Source organism: Aythya marila (assembly GCF_965140915.1).
Source record: "Aythya marila genome assembly, chromosome: 3".
Classification (NCBI taxonomy): domain Eukaryota; kingdom Metazoa; phylum Chordata; class Aves; order Anseriformes; family Anatidae; genus Aythya; species Aythya marila.
Window position 1 is genome coordinate 11,168,348 of NC_139044.1, and position 16,180 is coordinate 11,184,527.

General features: G+C 47.4%; 1 protein-coding gene across 2 annotated transcripts; it reads left to right on the top strand.

Annotated features, from left to right (window-relative positions):
* Positions 1-317: 317 nt before the first annotated feature.
* LOC309876090 (uncharacterized protein) lies at positions 318-10,356 on the top strand. 2 transcript variants are annotated; one of them, XM_082756000.1, is made up of 10 exons: positions 318-405; positions 665-781; positions 2,482-2,593; positions 3,250-3,394; positions 4,438-4,551; positions 5,137-5,281; positions 6,558-6,706; positions 7,285-7,424; positions 8,924-9,058; positions 9,220-10,356. In XM_082756000.1, exons 3-9 carry the CDS (start codon positions 2,488-2,490, stop codon positions 9,043-9,045), a joined length of 921 nt encoding a protein of 306 aa, XP_082612126.1. In that variant the 5' UTR covers positions 318-405; positions 665-781; positions 2,482-2,487; the 3' UTR covers positions 9,046-9,058; positions 9,220-10,356. The 2 variants fall into 2 exon arrangements, with proteins under 2 accessions (XP_082612126.1, XP_082612125.1); XM_082755999.1 differs by having other exon boundaries at positions 8,924-10,356.
* The last annotated feature ends 5,824 nt before the right edge of the window (positions 10,357-16,180 follow it).

Genomic DNA, 16,180 nt, shown 5'->3' on the forward strand with positions numbered 1-16,180 from the left:
GGCTGTGATTTTTGACCTATGGTGTTCTTATTCCCTCCTGGTGGCAGAAGGGTGGAAATACAAAGCAGGAGAGAGCCCGAGAGCAGGCGCTCATTAGCTTTTGTCTGTCAGCAAGTTGGGAACGTGCATTGCTCGGGCTGTTATAAAAGGCCCTTGTTAAGTAATCATATTTCTCTTGCATAAGTGTTTGCTTTCTGAAGGCTTTGGCCAATCAGAGGCTGCAGCTCACGGACAGAGAGCAGTTCTAACTACAGTGATTTGTTTTTAAATAATGCACAAGTATTAATCTGCTGAAAGTTCTCTAAAATCTCTATAGATAAGCCTGAGCAGCGGAGACGTCAGCGCCGATGGTAGCTGAACTACAGCTGTAAGACTGCCAAAAAACTCTGAACTGTGCGGATCGTTGTGAGTAATATTTCTGATCCTTCTAAAGGGTGTTTGTGGCTGATTACTGCAGGCAGGGAAATATTGCAGGCTCTCATTGCCAGCAATAAATTAGAGGGAGACCAGAGGTGAGAGACAGGCAGTGAAACTATTGACTGGCCTTAAAGTAATGCTTTCCTCCTAGACTTCCGTAAGCAAGTATGCATTTCTCTGAAGCTGGGTAATCAAGTCTATTCCAAATATGCTAATAAAAAAAGTGTGGTATTGAATTCAATTACAGGACTGTCAGGACAACGTAGATTTGGCCAGACAAGTGAGATCAAAGGACCATCTAGCCACGTATACTGGCTCAGAGCGGCCAACAATCTATATTCAAGGAAAAAAATTAAAGACTAAGGTAAGCACACAGTGATATTTCTTCTACCGTGTTTTCCTGGTTTTCAGAATTCTGCAGAGCAGTCTTTTTCTGGAGTCAGAAAACGTATTTTTAGTAGTACTTGTGGATTTTTCTTTTCAGAATTTGCTGGCTCAGTATATTTCTGAGGACACAAGTTGTTTGGGGATTGACTGACAAATCTCATCAGGAAGTCTCATCAGGATTTGATATCTTTAGTTAATTGAGTTTTACACAAGATTTTCATGAAAATAAATGGATAGCTTTCCTTTTAAATGGAATTGAAAAGAAAAGGCTTGCACAAATTTAGCACAAGTTTCCTATCCCACTTCCTTGTGATGTATCTGGATGTAGCTAAATCCATGAACAAAGCCCGGAACTGTAAAAACTATCCACTGAAGTGGGAACTGGAATTTATTAGTTAAATGCTGAGCAGCTTGGAACAACTGCTATTGTTCCTGCTGACCCTAGAAGACATTGAAGTGTCTCTGTATAGAAACGACAGTTGAAGTGCTGGGCTGTGAAGGGAAATAGTTATTGCCCATAGGGTGGATGCATGTATGCTCACTTCTACAGATGGAACAGAACTTTTTCTTGATATAACAATGATTTACTAGTGGAGACCATGTGGAGAGCTCAAGTGACTACTTAGAAACCTTGAAAAATGTAGTATATAGATTTTTACAGTCTATGGAGTTCATAAGACATGCTAAAGCATTTAAATCGTATTTGCAGTCAGTAGGAGGAGGTAATACCCCCATGAAAGGAAGTGATTATTTTGTAGTAGTTATGGGATTAGAGAGGTAAATGTGGAAAGCTATCCTGAACTAAAAGGAATTCAGCTGCAAAGCCAGATCTTAATATTTCATATTTCTTTTCAAAAGTGGAGGAAGTGCTAGGCCTGCTGGCTTGGGTATAAATGCAGCAGTGCTATAGCATAAGCTGGGACACATCTTTTACACTTGCTTTTTAACTACTTAGATTGCAACCTTATAGCATTTGCCTCACACTATACCAGTAAGGGATGGGTGGTGACAGTGGACTAATTGCTGGGTACTCATGGATTGCTATTTGGCTTCTGAAATCTAGCAAGGGTTTTTTTGCTTTTGTGGTTCAAATTTGTCCAGAAACAAGGCAGCCTTCCTTCCCAAGTGTTTGTAAGCACTTGTTCTCCATCTGAAATTTGTATGGGGTCTCCAGCCATTACAGTTTGGGGGGTGGCAGAGAGAGTTAACAGCCTGCCATGGATGCTGTGAGACAGCTTTTTCACCAGACCATTAGATCAATTTATGGATCTAGAGAGTTGATTTTTTTTTTTTAAACTCATGAGAGACTGTTTAAGATGCTACTATTAGAAATCTCTGAGTTGTCTGGTGAGTAACCCAGGGAAGTATCAGTTGTTTGCCCTGTTTTGGACTGCTCTCAGAGGATGCTGGCTCAAACATCCACCTAGTCAGTGTAAGGCCTCTCTTGTTCTTAAGTACATATGGGATTCTTTCCTCTCCTTTCCATCTTTGAGTTGTGAAGCTTTCCTCTGCAATTAAAATGGTTAACAGATTCATCAAAAATAAAATAAAATACAGCTAATAGCAGCTAAAACTGGAATATTTAAAATATTTCTTTTTTCTAAAATGGTCTCTGGGATGTGAAACAAACCTAGGCATACATTAGGATAGCCAAACAATATTTCTAATCTGTTGCAGGATAAAATGGACTCTATATACAAGCTGAAGATTTTTGTGATGCTTTTATCTCAAGCTACTTTCACAGTCATGGTGATACTGAATGCTGGAAATGCCACTGGATTATTCAAAGGTAATGCAAGCAAATAGTCATTGTTTAGTAGTCATTGTTTAGAGAGGTAGATCTTGTGTATCATATCACTTTATGGTATAATGGTGCCTTAGGTGAGCTCTATTTCCCTTCTCCAAATACACCCTTATCAGAGCAAGGAAGAAGCAGCTAGTGCATCCTCCAGGTGTTACAGACAGGTGCCTGAGCCCTTTCCAGTCCTTTTAAATTAAAGTAGTCTTGTCCCTGGTGAACCTGGATCTAGCTGTGGGTGAAAAGCAATTTTTACATATATTGCACTTGTGTCCCTGGCTGAAGCTGTTCAGGCCCTGTTTATAGAGGGCAGTGGTTCTTGGTTTGAACACTATCCAGCTGAGTCTGTCAGAAGTGGATGCTGTGCTTCTCTCTGGCTCTTACATGTAACTGGCTTTTCTGGTTCTGTGCAAGAAGAAGATGCTCAGGGTTCCCCACAAGGGATAGTGATCCCATAATGGGTTTTTAAAGGCAAGGCAATTGCAGCACGTGGTTTGTTTTCAACAAGGGCATCCTCTCATCTCCCTCAGATCTATTGAGGTGTGGACTAAGCCTTGAGGAAGATTGCAGGGTGAGAAAACCAACAGTCTTTCCCCATCCTCAGTATGTAGTAACACATTAGTCTGCAATAACATTCACCACTGTAGGTCTGTTCCGGACAACCCCTGGAAACATCTCGGATAAGTACAACACTGACTTCACACCAGCTGGCTGGACTTTCCTCATCTGGAATGTCATCTATGCCTGGCAGCTTGCCTGGCTCCTGTACGCCTTGTCAGGGATCTGTCGAAGGTATTTTCCACGCTCATGGTACAAATGATGGGGGGTGGCTCTTCCCTGCTGTGGCTTGGCCCGTTACCCCACTTTTCTGGGGTAAAAAGGCAGAGTAAAATCACTGCCATTCCTTTTGACTTAAGAGGCTGAAGCTCTGGAGCTTCTTCTAGGCTCAATCCAAAGCTGGAAAGCAGTTTGAAGGTGTATGCTCTAATATGTGGGCAGGTTACAAAGTAAACTGTTCTGTTAAACTGTTCTGTGATGCCTGGCTTCTGCTGATTCACATGATCTGATGCAGCCGCTCAGTCACTACTAGATACTGCAAATCCACAGGGGCAAAATTTCTGAAAGACAAAGCTAATCCTTTGAGTTTATTCTCTGGCAGAGGTTAGAGAATCAACACTGACAAGTCTCTCGGGTCACTGAATTGGATTTGAAGCTTTTCCCGGGGCTATGAGTTCAATAACTGCCTCATGAGTTATCTGTAACATTATGTAGTAATTCCTGATAGGTTTTCAAGGGGGACCATGGATTACTTAGTTTGAGTCTTGTGTATTTACTGTTTTTACATGGCATATAAGAAGTCTTAGTTGACAGTGGCCAATGCTGAAAGAAAAATGGAGTGTTTAAGATTGATCAAGTCCATGTATGTGTGTACACACATACACAAATATACACTCACACTATGATCCTGTAAGCCTTTTTTCCCCAGGAACTGGGCAAAAATCCCCATGACCATTGCTGCCACCACCAATGGCATAAACTTTGGAGCACCTGTGGAGCAGTCAGTCTCTAGCACCCACTAAATCAGTGATAACTGCAGTGGTGGTGCAGAGACCAGCAAGGAGTTCTGTACCACAAGGCATTCTTTTGATGGGGAAAGCCACAGGGATTATATTTTATCTCTGAAAAGGATGTGGAAGTAAAATAGTCTAATTTGAGCTGAAGTGCCCAACTGAAACATGAATTTCCTGTTAGCATGAGGACAATGAGGCCAGGAGTGCTTGGCTGTTCAATGCAGGCCTTGTTCTTCTTTTTCCATACCCACTTTTTCCTGACAGGAATGAACTTGGATGTGTATACATAAAGCCAGACTTGTTGCCAATACCTTTTTACGTGGCATGGATTCTAAATAATGGACTCAACGTTGGATGGCTATTTCTGTGGGACCGAGAGTAAGTCATGTTTTTTTTGTACAGGTTTTCTAACCCTCGTGATGGGACTGCCCCAGTGCTTAATTTTAACCATTTTCCCCTGTGTGTGAATGCTTAATCACACCTGCATGAAACTGTATGGCAGGTCTTTAGTGAAAAGTAGCATTCATAAAAAAAAATGTTAAGGGTTTTACACAATGTTTTCATCTTGTCCATGAAGTGGATTTGTTGTTGAAGCCTCTCCTCAAAGCTGCAGTTCTTCAGTGTTTTTTATCCCACAGATAAGACAAGAGCTATGACACCCTTCATAAATGCAGTTAAGCTCCTTGCTTTGGATTGTTTTCATAATCATGCTCACACGAAGGGCTTATAATAGCACCACTGTCAAGAGGTGAAGAAATCAGCCGCAGTCAGGAAAATAATAACTTAATCATTAAGAGTAAAACAGCGTGTCAAAATGAGGGCTACACATAGTGATTACCTTTAATAAAGGCTTGATTAGCTTAAAGTCAGTAAAGGCCAAACAGTAAAACTATGAATTAAGGTATTGTGACACCACTAAAAATGAACTGTATGCCATGTGTATGTGTGTATTCTTTGTCCTAGATACCTCCTCCCAGCCCTGGTGATCCTGGTAGCCCTCACTCTTACCACGTATGCCGCTCTCTTCATCTCACACAGAGCCTTGAGTATCCATTCCTCGTGGTTTGTGAAGGGTCACAAAGCTGAACTCTGGCTCATCCGGATCCTGGTAGGTGGCATTTAGGAAATTGCACAGTTAGTAAGTGCTCAAAACAAACAAGCAGGAAAAAACAACCCACACCTCTGTGTAGTGCTAAAGGTATTGAGAATGAAAGACTCAAGGGCAGGAGATAGGGAAGGGGGGATCTCTGCCCTGGCTCTAACTTGCAGGAGCACATAGGCTTAATTGTAGCTCAGTTTCTGGTCAGACATGATGGGAATGAATCAGCCAGTTATATCCCCCTCACTTCTCTAGCTGCTGCAGAGTGAAGTTTTCAGTGAAGCATTTTAGCCCAGATCTGTGTGTGGTGGGGACAGGAGCACTTCTCCCAGAAGTGGGGGAATCACAATTCCTAAGGGTGACTTCTGTTATTGTGGCTGATAGAGATGTCCTCAGCATCTGACTAGTAAAAATTGTATTATATAAGGGGGTTAGGGTTTCAACCTTCCCGAGTTTTGCCAAATTCTGGTGGAAAATGACTTTTCTGCTGTCCCTGAAGAGAGTGGGTATATATATTCAGCAAACCACACAGAAAGAATAAAATAAATGTACACCATCACGCCTTGATCCCTCCCTGTGCCCTCCTCAGATCTGCTACCCCAAATCCTTCCTCCCCCACCCAGGAGCCCTCACACTACAGATCTTCTCCTTGCTGCTGTGTGTGCTTTAACTGCCTTTGGTTCCTTCGCTTGACGTTGGTGTTGCTCAGTGAGAAACTGGGTCAGCTGAAAAAGCACATCCAAGGAGCCAGGAGGGTTGTCAGCAGAGAGGGAGTCTCCAAAGCTGGGAGCCCATACGTAAAGGTTCCTACCCACCCTGCTGGAAATATTTCTAAGTCTCTTGGCACAAATTGGGAGTGGGCATTGTTTTGTGTACCCTTGCATTTTGGTTCCTGAGACACAAGACAAGAGTAACACGGGGAATTGGGAGTAGCTGGGCTCCCTGTCCTTGCTCCAGAGTGACTCCAGCTCTCAATATTGCCTGCGGCAGGTTCCACATAGCAAATGTGCTTGCTGGGAGGTTTTTGAGATTCAAAACCTGTTTTCTCTCTGCCACTTAAGGCAGCCTGCAACAACAGGGCTGAGCAGCCAGGCAGACTGTGTACTTTGGGGTGTGTGTGTGACATAACCACTGGGGCTGCAGGGCTTCGTATGGGGAATCCTGCAGTTGCCACTGGGGTGGATCTTGTGGGTATTTTGGCGACTCCAAAGCCTCAGCAAAACAAGAAAGAAATGACACTAGTAATTGCTATTTTATCCCTGTTTGTCTTCTTGCTGTGTGGCAGGTCCAGAACGGGCTGGCGCTGTATGCCACATGGACCACCATTGCCTCTCTGCTGAATTTTGCTGTTGTGTTGATCTACAAGTGGAATGTGTCCAACGAGATAGCAACTACTACCTCTCTGAGCATCCTTACTCTCCTCCTACTAATATGGTAAGCAACCTCCTGGCTTCCTGCCTGGCTTGAAGGAGCCCTTCAACCTCTAACATCACCAACAGATTGGATCATCTGCCCCAATTCACTAATAATATCTGCCCCTGTACTGACACTGAGTATGATGGCCTCTGCAATTCATACCTCACTTCTTCACTATTTTTTTTCTCCTCTCAATGAATGAAAACCTCCCCTCAAAAGCAATTTTGTCACCTCGGTGTAATGCACCCCATGGGGTGTTACATCAAGCAGTAAGCACCCATTCTCCATGGCGCAGCCCCAACTTTGAATGAAGCAAGAAAGTTTTTGGGTGTATTGAATTTAACCTTCTCCTTTATAACCCTCCAGTTGTGGAAAATTTGTATCAAACATGGTTTTACTTTTTCCTTAAACTTACCATCGATAACTTTTCATTTAATCTTATCAATTTTAGTAAATGAAAGATTCTTGGACCCTGCTCTATGCTCCACATTGACCTGTGGCAAAACATTCCAAGTCTGATTCTTTTCTTACATTTCCTCCCCTTCCCCACCATATAAAACTTATAGCTTGATCACGTGTCACTTCTTACTTCACAGGTTTTATCAAGAAAACTTCTTTCTTGACAAGTACGTCCGTTATAACCTCACTATCTACCCAGTGGTCATAGTGGCTCTGGCTGGCAGCGCGTGCAAGAACTTCTCACTCTCATCCCCAACCACCAACGGCATTTTTATAGGTGAATCTTTTTGGACTGTTTCCAGTTCTTATAAAAGATAAGAAGAAGGCCAGTAAACAGTTCTACTACTCTCCTGTGTATTAGGAGCAGAAAGACAGACTTTCCTTTTGAATAATAGAATTTAAAAATAAAAACCAGAGCTAGAGATTTGTTAGAAGGCACTTCACTTTACAAACTAAAGAGTGGAGCAGGGTGCTTCCCTTTGCAATTGAAATTATTGCCCATGAGCCCTTAGGCTTGGAATCAAACTTTATGTTGCCTCCAATTCACTTCCAGGTGCATTAAATTTGCCCTACAATTGTCCACCTGTGCTGTTTCACAGACGTTTGCCAGTTCTGGGAGCTTTTGGGTCCTCTGCTGGTAGCTCCCTGCCCTCTGACCCACAGCAGGCCAACAGAAGAGCAGGGCTGGGCTGGAGACTGGATTTTGCCTTGTACCACCTGGGATACAGGGCAGTGCTTTAATTTCTGACCCAAGGAGAAGCTGTATCTGAGTTCCACAATGCAAAGCCTTGCACATGTTCCCCTCCTACATAGAGCCCAGGCTAGCCTTGACAAGTTTTGCCAGGATTATTTGGTTGCTGCAGGCCACTGTAGCTGAGCTGGATGTAGTCATACATCGTAAAAGGGCTTAAGCTGTATAAATCCTGTACAGTCAACAGCCTGGTAAAAGCTATGCCACCATGAGTAGTTTCATGCTGGCATGAAAGGGACTGAGACGCACAGACTCTCAACCCTGCTGTAGCAATTTGGGATTCCTATTCCCACCACAGGATCAGCAGAAGGGAGTGTAGTGCCACCCTACAGCCTTCCCAGTGCCACATACCAGTGGTTAAATTCCTAGACTTGCACCAGTACCATCATCAAAGCCACTTCAATACATGTTCTCCTTCTGTAGTAAGGGCAGGGTGGGCAGCTGGGAGCCAGATCTTGCCTAAAAGCAGCCAGCAGGATTTAGCAGAGCTTGTCTGCTAAAGCCACGAGGCCACAGGTGGCTCCTGTCCTAATAGTTATGGCCACCAGGAATGTGAAGGTGTGTAATCTCTGGCAGACAGCTGTGTTCCTGCAGGAGGTGCTTCCACTGCTTTTATACCAGCAAAACTTCATTCTTAGTGGTTCAGCTTGTTTGGCTGGTAGGACAAGAATGTGCTTTTCCCAAACTAGTGCATGTTTCTTTATATAGTTCAACTATTCTTGGATTGTTTGGTTCATGTAATGCATTTTTATGCCTGTGTCCGTAAGATCTACCCCTTTTACACATCCCTTGACTGGGAAGCATTGGGCTGGCTTTACTGGAGAGCAGTGAAGCTTTGAAATCTGTGCCTTGCTCCACAGCAACTCCCTCATGGATGTTTCTGATGGGGGTATTGGCTCCTCTATAGCATTCTTTGTTTTTGTCCTGAGCACTTTCCCTGAATGCCTGCTGTATTGGGAGCTAGGGCGTGACAAGGGAGCACTGACTTTCTCTCCTGTGCTAATGTATTTGTGTTTCTCTTCCAGTTACACTGCTGGCAGTGACTTGTTTTATCTTTGCTGTTCGCCTGGGGTTAGTCATCTGGAGGCACTGTAAGAGACCACTGGAAGCACCAAGAACCCCACATCCATCAGGCACAGTGGCCTGAGACCTCTCACATGGTGATGTTGTGGCAGATACTTCAGAGGGAGAAAAGACAATTGGGCATCCTGTATCCATTGCTCCTTCCTTCCAGTATCAATTGTCTTTTTTTCTCCTCTTTCTTTGTTCTGAATTATTGTGGCTTGTGTCTACAAATTGGCTCTCCTCCCATTTCTCTCAGATCAGCTAGGCACAGCCCCACCTTGAATCTGCACCCTCCTTCATTTATTTCAACTCTGCATCAGTGGAGGAAGAGGTCCTGCAGCTGAGCAGCTCTGAAAACCTTCCTGATGACTAAGCTGGGGCTCTGCTCCTTCCAGTGTGATGAAGGCTGTCAAGAGATGCCTGGCAGGCTTGCACAGACAGTTGCCCACAGTCTTTCCCTGAGATTTTGTTATGTTAAAGTGCATCTCTGGGTGAACCGTCCCTGGGAGCTGTGGTGGGCAGTGGGAGGCTTCATTCCTTACTGACTTTGGCCAGCGGCCATCCAGCACTGGGCATCTGCAAGCCTCAGCCCTCCCTTTCCTGCTTCTGCTTGTTACAATGAGAACAGATGCTGCAAATCTAGAGACTGACTCTTGAGGTGTTAATTCTAATGTATGATGTGCAAGAGCAGGGTGGAGGGGTGGCACAACTGCAACTCTTCAACCTATTTCGGGTTATTGTAGCTCCGATGACTAAAAATTGAAGATACGTTCGCTTTTCAGTATATATTATGGTCTCTGGGCCTCTGCCTCGTTTTTTCCTGACTTTCTCAGCTAAGTTTGTTACTGTGGCAGTGACTCCATCTGTGGACCTGCAGTAACAGGGGATCTGTGCCTCTCCTGCTCCACCTCTAAGACAAATGAGATCTGGGTCAGGAGGGAGCAGTGGGTTGCTTTTCCCTGAGCTGTGCAGTGCACAACTTGTGCTGGCTGCCTGCCTCCTGCTGGAGAACAGCTTGTAGCTGCTCTGGCAGGAGCTCAGACATAACGACAAGATGATGCCTGATTGGAGTTGAAGCCTGCTCCTTCAAAGGGTGCCCATTTAAAAATTAAACTCTTTTTTTTTTTTTTTTTTTTGGACTAGGTAGAGTGAGTTCATCCTAGCTGAGTGCTTTGTCACATGGCTCCGCCACTGTGGACTTGGTATTAGGAAGGCTGAGGACAAATTGATTGCATTGTCAGACCACTGCCTCTCTTTCCTGGGTGGTGTTGGGAAAGTTTTCCCAAATTGCTGCTGCTTTCACATACTGAATACCTTGCAGTGTTATTACAAAGGTGAATTCTCTTAAAATAGACTCTCTTTTACATTTAACAAACACAACCTATGTTATGCAATTCTTGTCCCTCTCTTGCATTTTATTTTTAAATAAAGTTGCTAATGCCAGTGTTCTGTGTCAATATGCAAGCACATCACTTCTGTAAACCCTACACATACCTAAAACAGAGCTCCTGGCTCCTACTTTGTTTGTGCCCTGTCTTCTGCAGGGACCCCTGTGCCTTGCTGGAGCTGCCCCTCCTTGTGGGGCTGCGCAGGAGCATTGCTGCTCCTAATCCCACCCTCACCACCCCAAAACAAGCTGCAAAGAGCTCCTCAGAGGCCTGTTTCTGAGCGCTGCTGAGGAGCCGCAGCAGCGCCACGTTCATCTTGTGCAGACCTCCCTGCAAGAAATCCCCTGGCAACGGCCCCAAAATGCTAGGGCTGGGTGAGCCCCTACCCCGGCCACCCACAACTAAGCTCCTGGCCCCCAAACCTCCTTCCAGCCTCGTTTCCCCAGAGCTGGGGCAGGCAGACGTTCCCACAGCCGTCCTGCCACAGTGAGCCCCTGCCAGCTCTGGGAAAAGCAGCTTTCCTTGCATCAGTGGCACGAACAGGAGCCTAAAAATATCAGCACCCCCCCCCCCACCCCTTTCCTTTTAGCTGGGGGGAAAACAGGGTTGAAAACTAACAGAGTGAACCTTCCCCTTCTAGTTCGCAGCGTGCTATTTTTAAAGGCCGTTTCTTCTGAAATGCCTCGTTTCCAGTTGTTTTCCAAAACCAGAAATACCAATGATGCGCGTTTTTCCCCACAGCGGATCATTCAACAAAGCTGCGTTTCACGAAGCCCCGAGCCTGCCAACATTTTCGCAAAAATAATCTGCCCAGCCTTTGTTTTCATGAGCGATTATCGGATTTGGGTGAATTTTACTGGATTTAAAATTTCTTGGAAAGCTGGTGGCATTAGGAGTACAAAGCCTTTTAAAAAAAAAAAAAAAAGAGTTTGTTGTTGTTTCTTATCTCTCTCTTTTATTTTATTTTATTTATTTATTTATTTTTTAACTGAAAAATGTAACTCAGGGCCCTGTTAACTGCCCATATGTCTCTCCTAGCCCAGTCTAGGATGAAACCTGAATCCCCCGGTTTCCTTGCCTCCCCGTGGGGCTGGAGGTTGGAGCCACCTGGAGGATGACTGGAGCTGGAAGATGTGTGGAGCTGGTGGAGCTGGACACCGTGAGGTTCCTTGCAGGGAAAAATGAGGATCGGCTGAGCCACCACCAGGTAGGCAATCCAGTGCTGAGCCTGGGGTACCTCTTTCTGCTGGCTGGGGCCGGCTCCAGCTCGTCCTTCCTCATCCTCCGTGCATGGCAGCCTCTATCCGAGGAAGGTAAGGGATTGTCCATCAGTTTAGCGCTATTTGCTCCAGAGGGCTGGATGTTACCAAAGCTGTGAGACAGTCGTGTTCAGTAAAAATTCCTGGGGAAATCTGACTTGGAAGAACATCGCATCGAAGTAGCTGTGGGTCAGGGGAAATATGCATTTGAACCGAGTGAGCAAATATATTAATTCAAAAGGAATTAAACAAAATAATAATAAAAAGGCTGTAAGGTCCTGGGTCAGGCTCTCATTAAAGTCTGAGATTTCCAGAGAAAAACATGGCTCATTTCTCAGATTAGGACTCATCTCGTTCCTCTTTGGTGACCCCTAGAACGGAGGAGTTGCTGGGCTCCACAGCTCAGGGCATGGTGCTCCTCCCGTGATGGTCCTGGCCGTGTGTGGAGCTTGGTGTTCCTCCTGTGGTGGTCCTGCTCTGCAATTTGGTGCTCCTCCCATGAGGAGCTCATCCTCTGGGCTTGGGGCAAACCCTGGCTGTGCCTCCACTGCCTTATCTGCAAAGCCGAGAGGAACAGGAGCAGCCTCTGCGTGGAGGACAGCGAAGATCTGCAGATAACAGCGCCAAAAACGACCGGCGATGATTAAAGGGATGCGCGCCCTTTGCTGTGCGCGCAGTCTAAACATGCACGGGCCATCCCGGGCCCTTTGAAAGCTGTTAGATGCTTTAAAGCTAAATATTTATTTTATCTGCACAGAGTGGGGACAGCCCTGTGTTGGGAGATTAGCTCAGCTCCCTCTGTCAAAGACATCTCGGCGAGGAGTCACAGGATCGGGCATGAACATGTGGGAAAAAATGCTGGATGAGCGCGAGATCCTGACCCTGCTCCCAGCAGAGCCTGCAGGGGCACACATCAGCCTCGGGAGCTGGAAACTTTGCCTCAAAACCCTGAGTGTCCGCACCAGAAAGCTGTGTTTTTTCTTGCCTCTTGGGGAAGAAAGGAGCTCAAAAGCCCTCGGTTATGTTTAAGGCACTGAGAGAAGATGCAGCTCGCTTGGGACGGGACTGATTGGGGCCAGGGAGCATTGGAGGTGGTGGTGACACTATTTGGCAACTCGATTCGTCTTGATGTTGTTCTAATAGCTTTAAAAACTGGGCGGTGCTGGAAAGTATTTGGCTTCAGTGACCCGTAACATGAATTATTTTCATCCAAGAGACAAAAAACCCCAGTGTTTGTGCCTGTGCCCATGTGCGTGGGTGTGAACTGGAGAGCAGAGCATCCCCTGGCTCCGCAGGCAGGGCTGGTGAGCACGACATTGGCATGCTGAGAGCTGGAAAACGCTGCTACTGCCTTCCCCAGCACCAACGTGTATTTTCCAGGAGCAGACCGAAGGAACAGCTTGCTATGGAAAGCCCCCGGGGCTTTGAGAGGAGCAGGGTGGCTGAGCAAAAATGTCCAAGAGCTACGAAACAGCTGGTTGGGCTTCCTCACCCCCAGGCTCTATCTTAATCCCATTAAAATCAAACTGGGGAAAGCTTCTGCCCACTGGTGGGACTTTGGGGCTGCCCTCCTTGCTAAACGCACCCTCCCAGCCGCCCCGCTGCTCTTTTGGGGACACCTTGCTCCCCACAGACGTTCCTGATGGGTCGGTGTAGTGGGTTTTGTGGGCACCTCCTGGTCTGGCAGAAAGGGGTCACCGCGTAGCTGCAGGTGTCAGAGTGAAGGGGCCCCGTGCACCTCACCTGCATGAATTGGGTGCTCACACGTGGATTGGGTGCTTGGCTGTGAAATAATGAAGTGCACACAGGTAAATCTAATAGGAACACACATGTAAATTAACCGTGTGCTCGTGCACGAGCTGGCCAGGCGCTGTGCATGAATTAATGGGTGCTCATGCACGAGCAAAGGTTGGGTGCTAATGCATGAACTCCTCCAGAGCCCATGCATGAATTCTTTTCTTGCTCATGCTTGAGCTTTTGGGTCCTCATGCATGAAGCAATTGGGCTCATCCATAAATTAATTGGGCGCTCATGCATCAGCTAATTGGGTCCTCATGCACGAATTAATTGGGGATTCTCGCACGAATTAATTCAATGCTTATGCATGAACGATTTGAGCTCCTGTGCATAAATTAATGGGGCACGCATGCATGAATTAACTCGGTGCTCGTGCACAGACTATTTTGGCAATCACACCTGAACTAATCGACCCACCACGATGACCAGACTGGCTGAGGGCCACACGTGTCCTCCCTCACCCACTGAGCAGGCAGAGGCATTGCATGGGGCGGTGCTGGGACGCTGTGACGCTGTGGGAATTTCTCCCCCTACCCAAGAGGCGTCCCAAGACGTCTGCTCGGGAGGAGGACACCGCCCAACCTGCTCTGGGATGCACCCAGCTCAGAGCAGCAGGAGGAAAAGCCGCCTGCCTCACCCGGCTGGTGCGGTTTGTGAGGACGGGTGGAAAAACAAGGAGAAACCCTGCTGCACTTCCTCAAACAAGAACATCTCGTTCAGCCAAATGCAAAGCCGGTCCTCGAGGGCGCTCCTGAAGAGACGAGGAGACGGGGCGATGGCAACAACGCCGGTGCCCTGCTGGGAAAGTGGGAAAAGAAGCATTTGATAGTTATCACGGCCTTACCACAAAGCATATGCGTGCAGCGTCATAGCAAGGGCTCCGTCAGTGCTTCTGCACTGCAGCTCTGGGGAATTTGGACTCACAGCTGGCATCGGAGCGAGGTGTCCCTGATGCTGGAGCAGCTCCAGCCTGCAGTGGCGATGGGGACAGCAAAGGCAGGCAGCAGTTTCTGCCTGACCCTGCAGCAAACTCAAACCGGGAGAAGTGGCCGATGTCCATCTGCTTTCTGCAGAGCTGGGGTAGGTGTAACCATGCAGAGCTGGGAGGGGCATCCCGGATGGATGGTTTTGTTGGCAGAGCCCACCAGGAGAGGACTGAGACACCGAAGACAAAGCAGGTGAGGGCGCAGTGGGAGGAGAGCATCTGATGGAGCCCCAGCATCACCTCTCCTCTGCAAGAGGACTGCTTGGAGCTGTGCAGGGAGTGACTTTTCAGGAGACCTGGATGGTGCCAAGGCCTGAAGGAAGACTTGAAGATTGTGGCAAACCCAGAAAAAAAAAATAAAAAAAAATCTATTGCTTTGGAAGAAAGCCCTACCTGAATCCATGTAGAAAAAACTTCATTGCCTGTAGCAGCGATGCCTGCTAAAGATCCTTCTTGAGATGCCTTCAGGCCGGGCCCAATTATTTTATTGAAAGCTGGGGGGGGCAATGCCCCAACCCCAACATCTGAGCAGGAGACTGGCTCCTCATTCTCACAGAGCCGATCCGCTTGCTCAGGCTGTGGCAGATCTGCTCTGCCAGGGCTCAGGAAGCTCTGAAGAGCCTCTTGAATGCTCTCGATGGCTTCTCAAGGTAAACATCTTATGCTGTGCGTGCTGAAAATACCCACGGCACGGAGGCTTTAATGTGAAGAACCCCCAAAGGAAAGCAAAGGAAGCAGGGGAGATGGCAAGCAGGCAAGGGGATGGAGCTGAAGCCTTGAAAGCCTTTTTCTTTCTGAAGCAGCCCCATCTCCATTGCTGGAAAGCTCCTGCACAGCCAGAGAGCCACCCTGGAGCCTCTCCTCTCCCACGCTGTATAAAACCATGCATCGTATTCCCTATCAAAGGGCAATAAACACACTTCAAGTGTGTTTATCTCCTGGCTGACGAGCTCAGCTTAAAAGCTCAATTTGCTAAGCTGGAAGGAGCTCTGCCTCGGCGCAGCAAGCTCGCCGGGCTTCAGGAGGCTGCTGGAGAGCATCCACCCCGCGGCACAGAGCCATAATTCAGCCCCCGAGCCCAGCACCCTGCGGCAGAGGCAGCACCGGGACATTGAAGGGAGGAAGGAGGAGGCACCACGAGGTCCGGCCTCGTGGCTCCTGCCAGGATTGGAGGTGCTGGAGGTGCTGGGATGCTTTGGGAAGGAGCTGCAGACCCTACATGTACCCACAGAGGTGGCTGAGAGCAGCCCAGCATCCTCCTTCAGCTGAGCTCTGCTGGGGACACAGCACCTGCAGCACCAGCTAAAGCCACGCCAGGGCAAATCTATCACCCTACGAGGATGCTGAGGGCACGTCTGGATGTATTCTGCTGGGATGTGACCCCTCCACGGCGGGTGAACCCGTGCGAAGCAGGACAACTGGGCCTTCCTGACAGCTTGTGAGTGGCCGTGCCCTTCGTTCCAGCTGACCTCCTCTTCCTCTCAGCATTTCCCTGAGGTTCGGCGTAGCAGGGAGCTGCTAGATGGTTTTTCCTCCAAGCCCCACCACCACCACGCAGCATTGCCCCTGCAGGAAACGCCTCCCCAAGAGCCCTTTTTTCCTCCCGTTTGGGACTGCAGCTGAAAACGCAGCACGGAAACCTTCTCAGGCTGCAAAGGGGCTTTGAAGGGATGGTGTAGAGCACCATCTAGTGAAGGTCCATGAGGAAACCATCATCTGCAACCCCCTGAGGAGCTGCTGGTGCCTGCTGTGTCCTGCTCTTCCTCCTCCAGTGTGGAGAAACTCAGT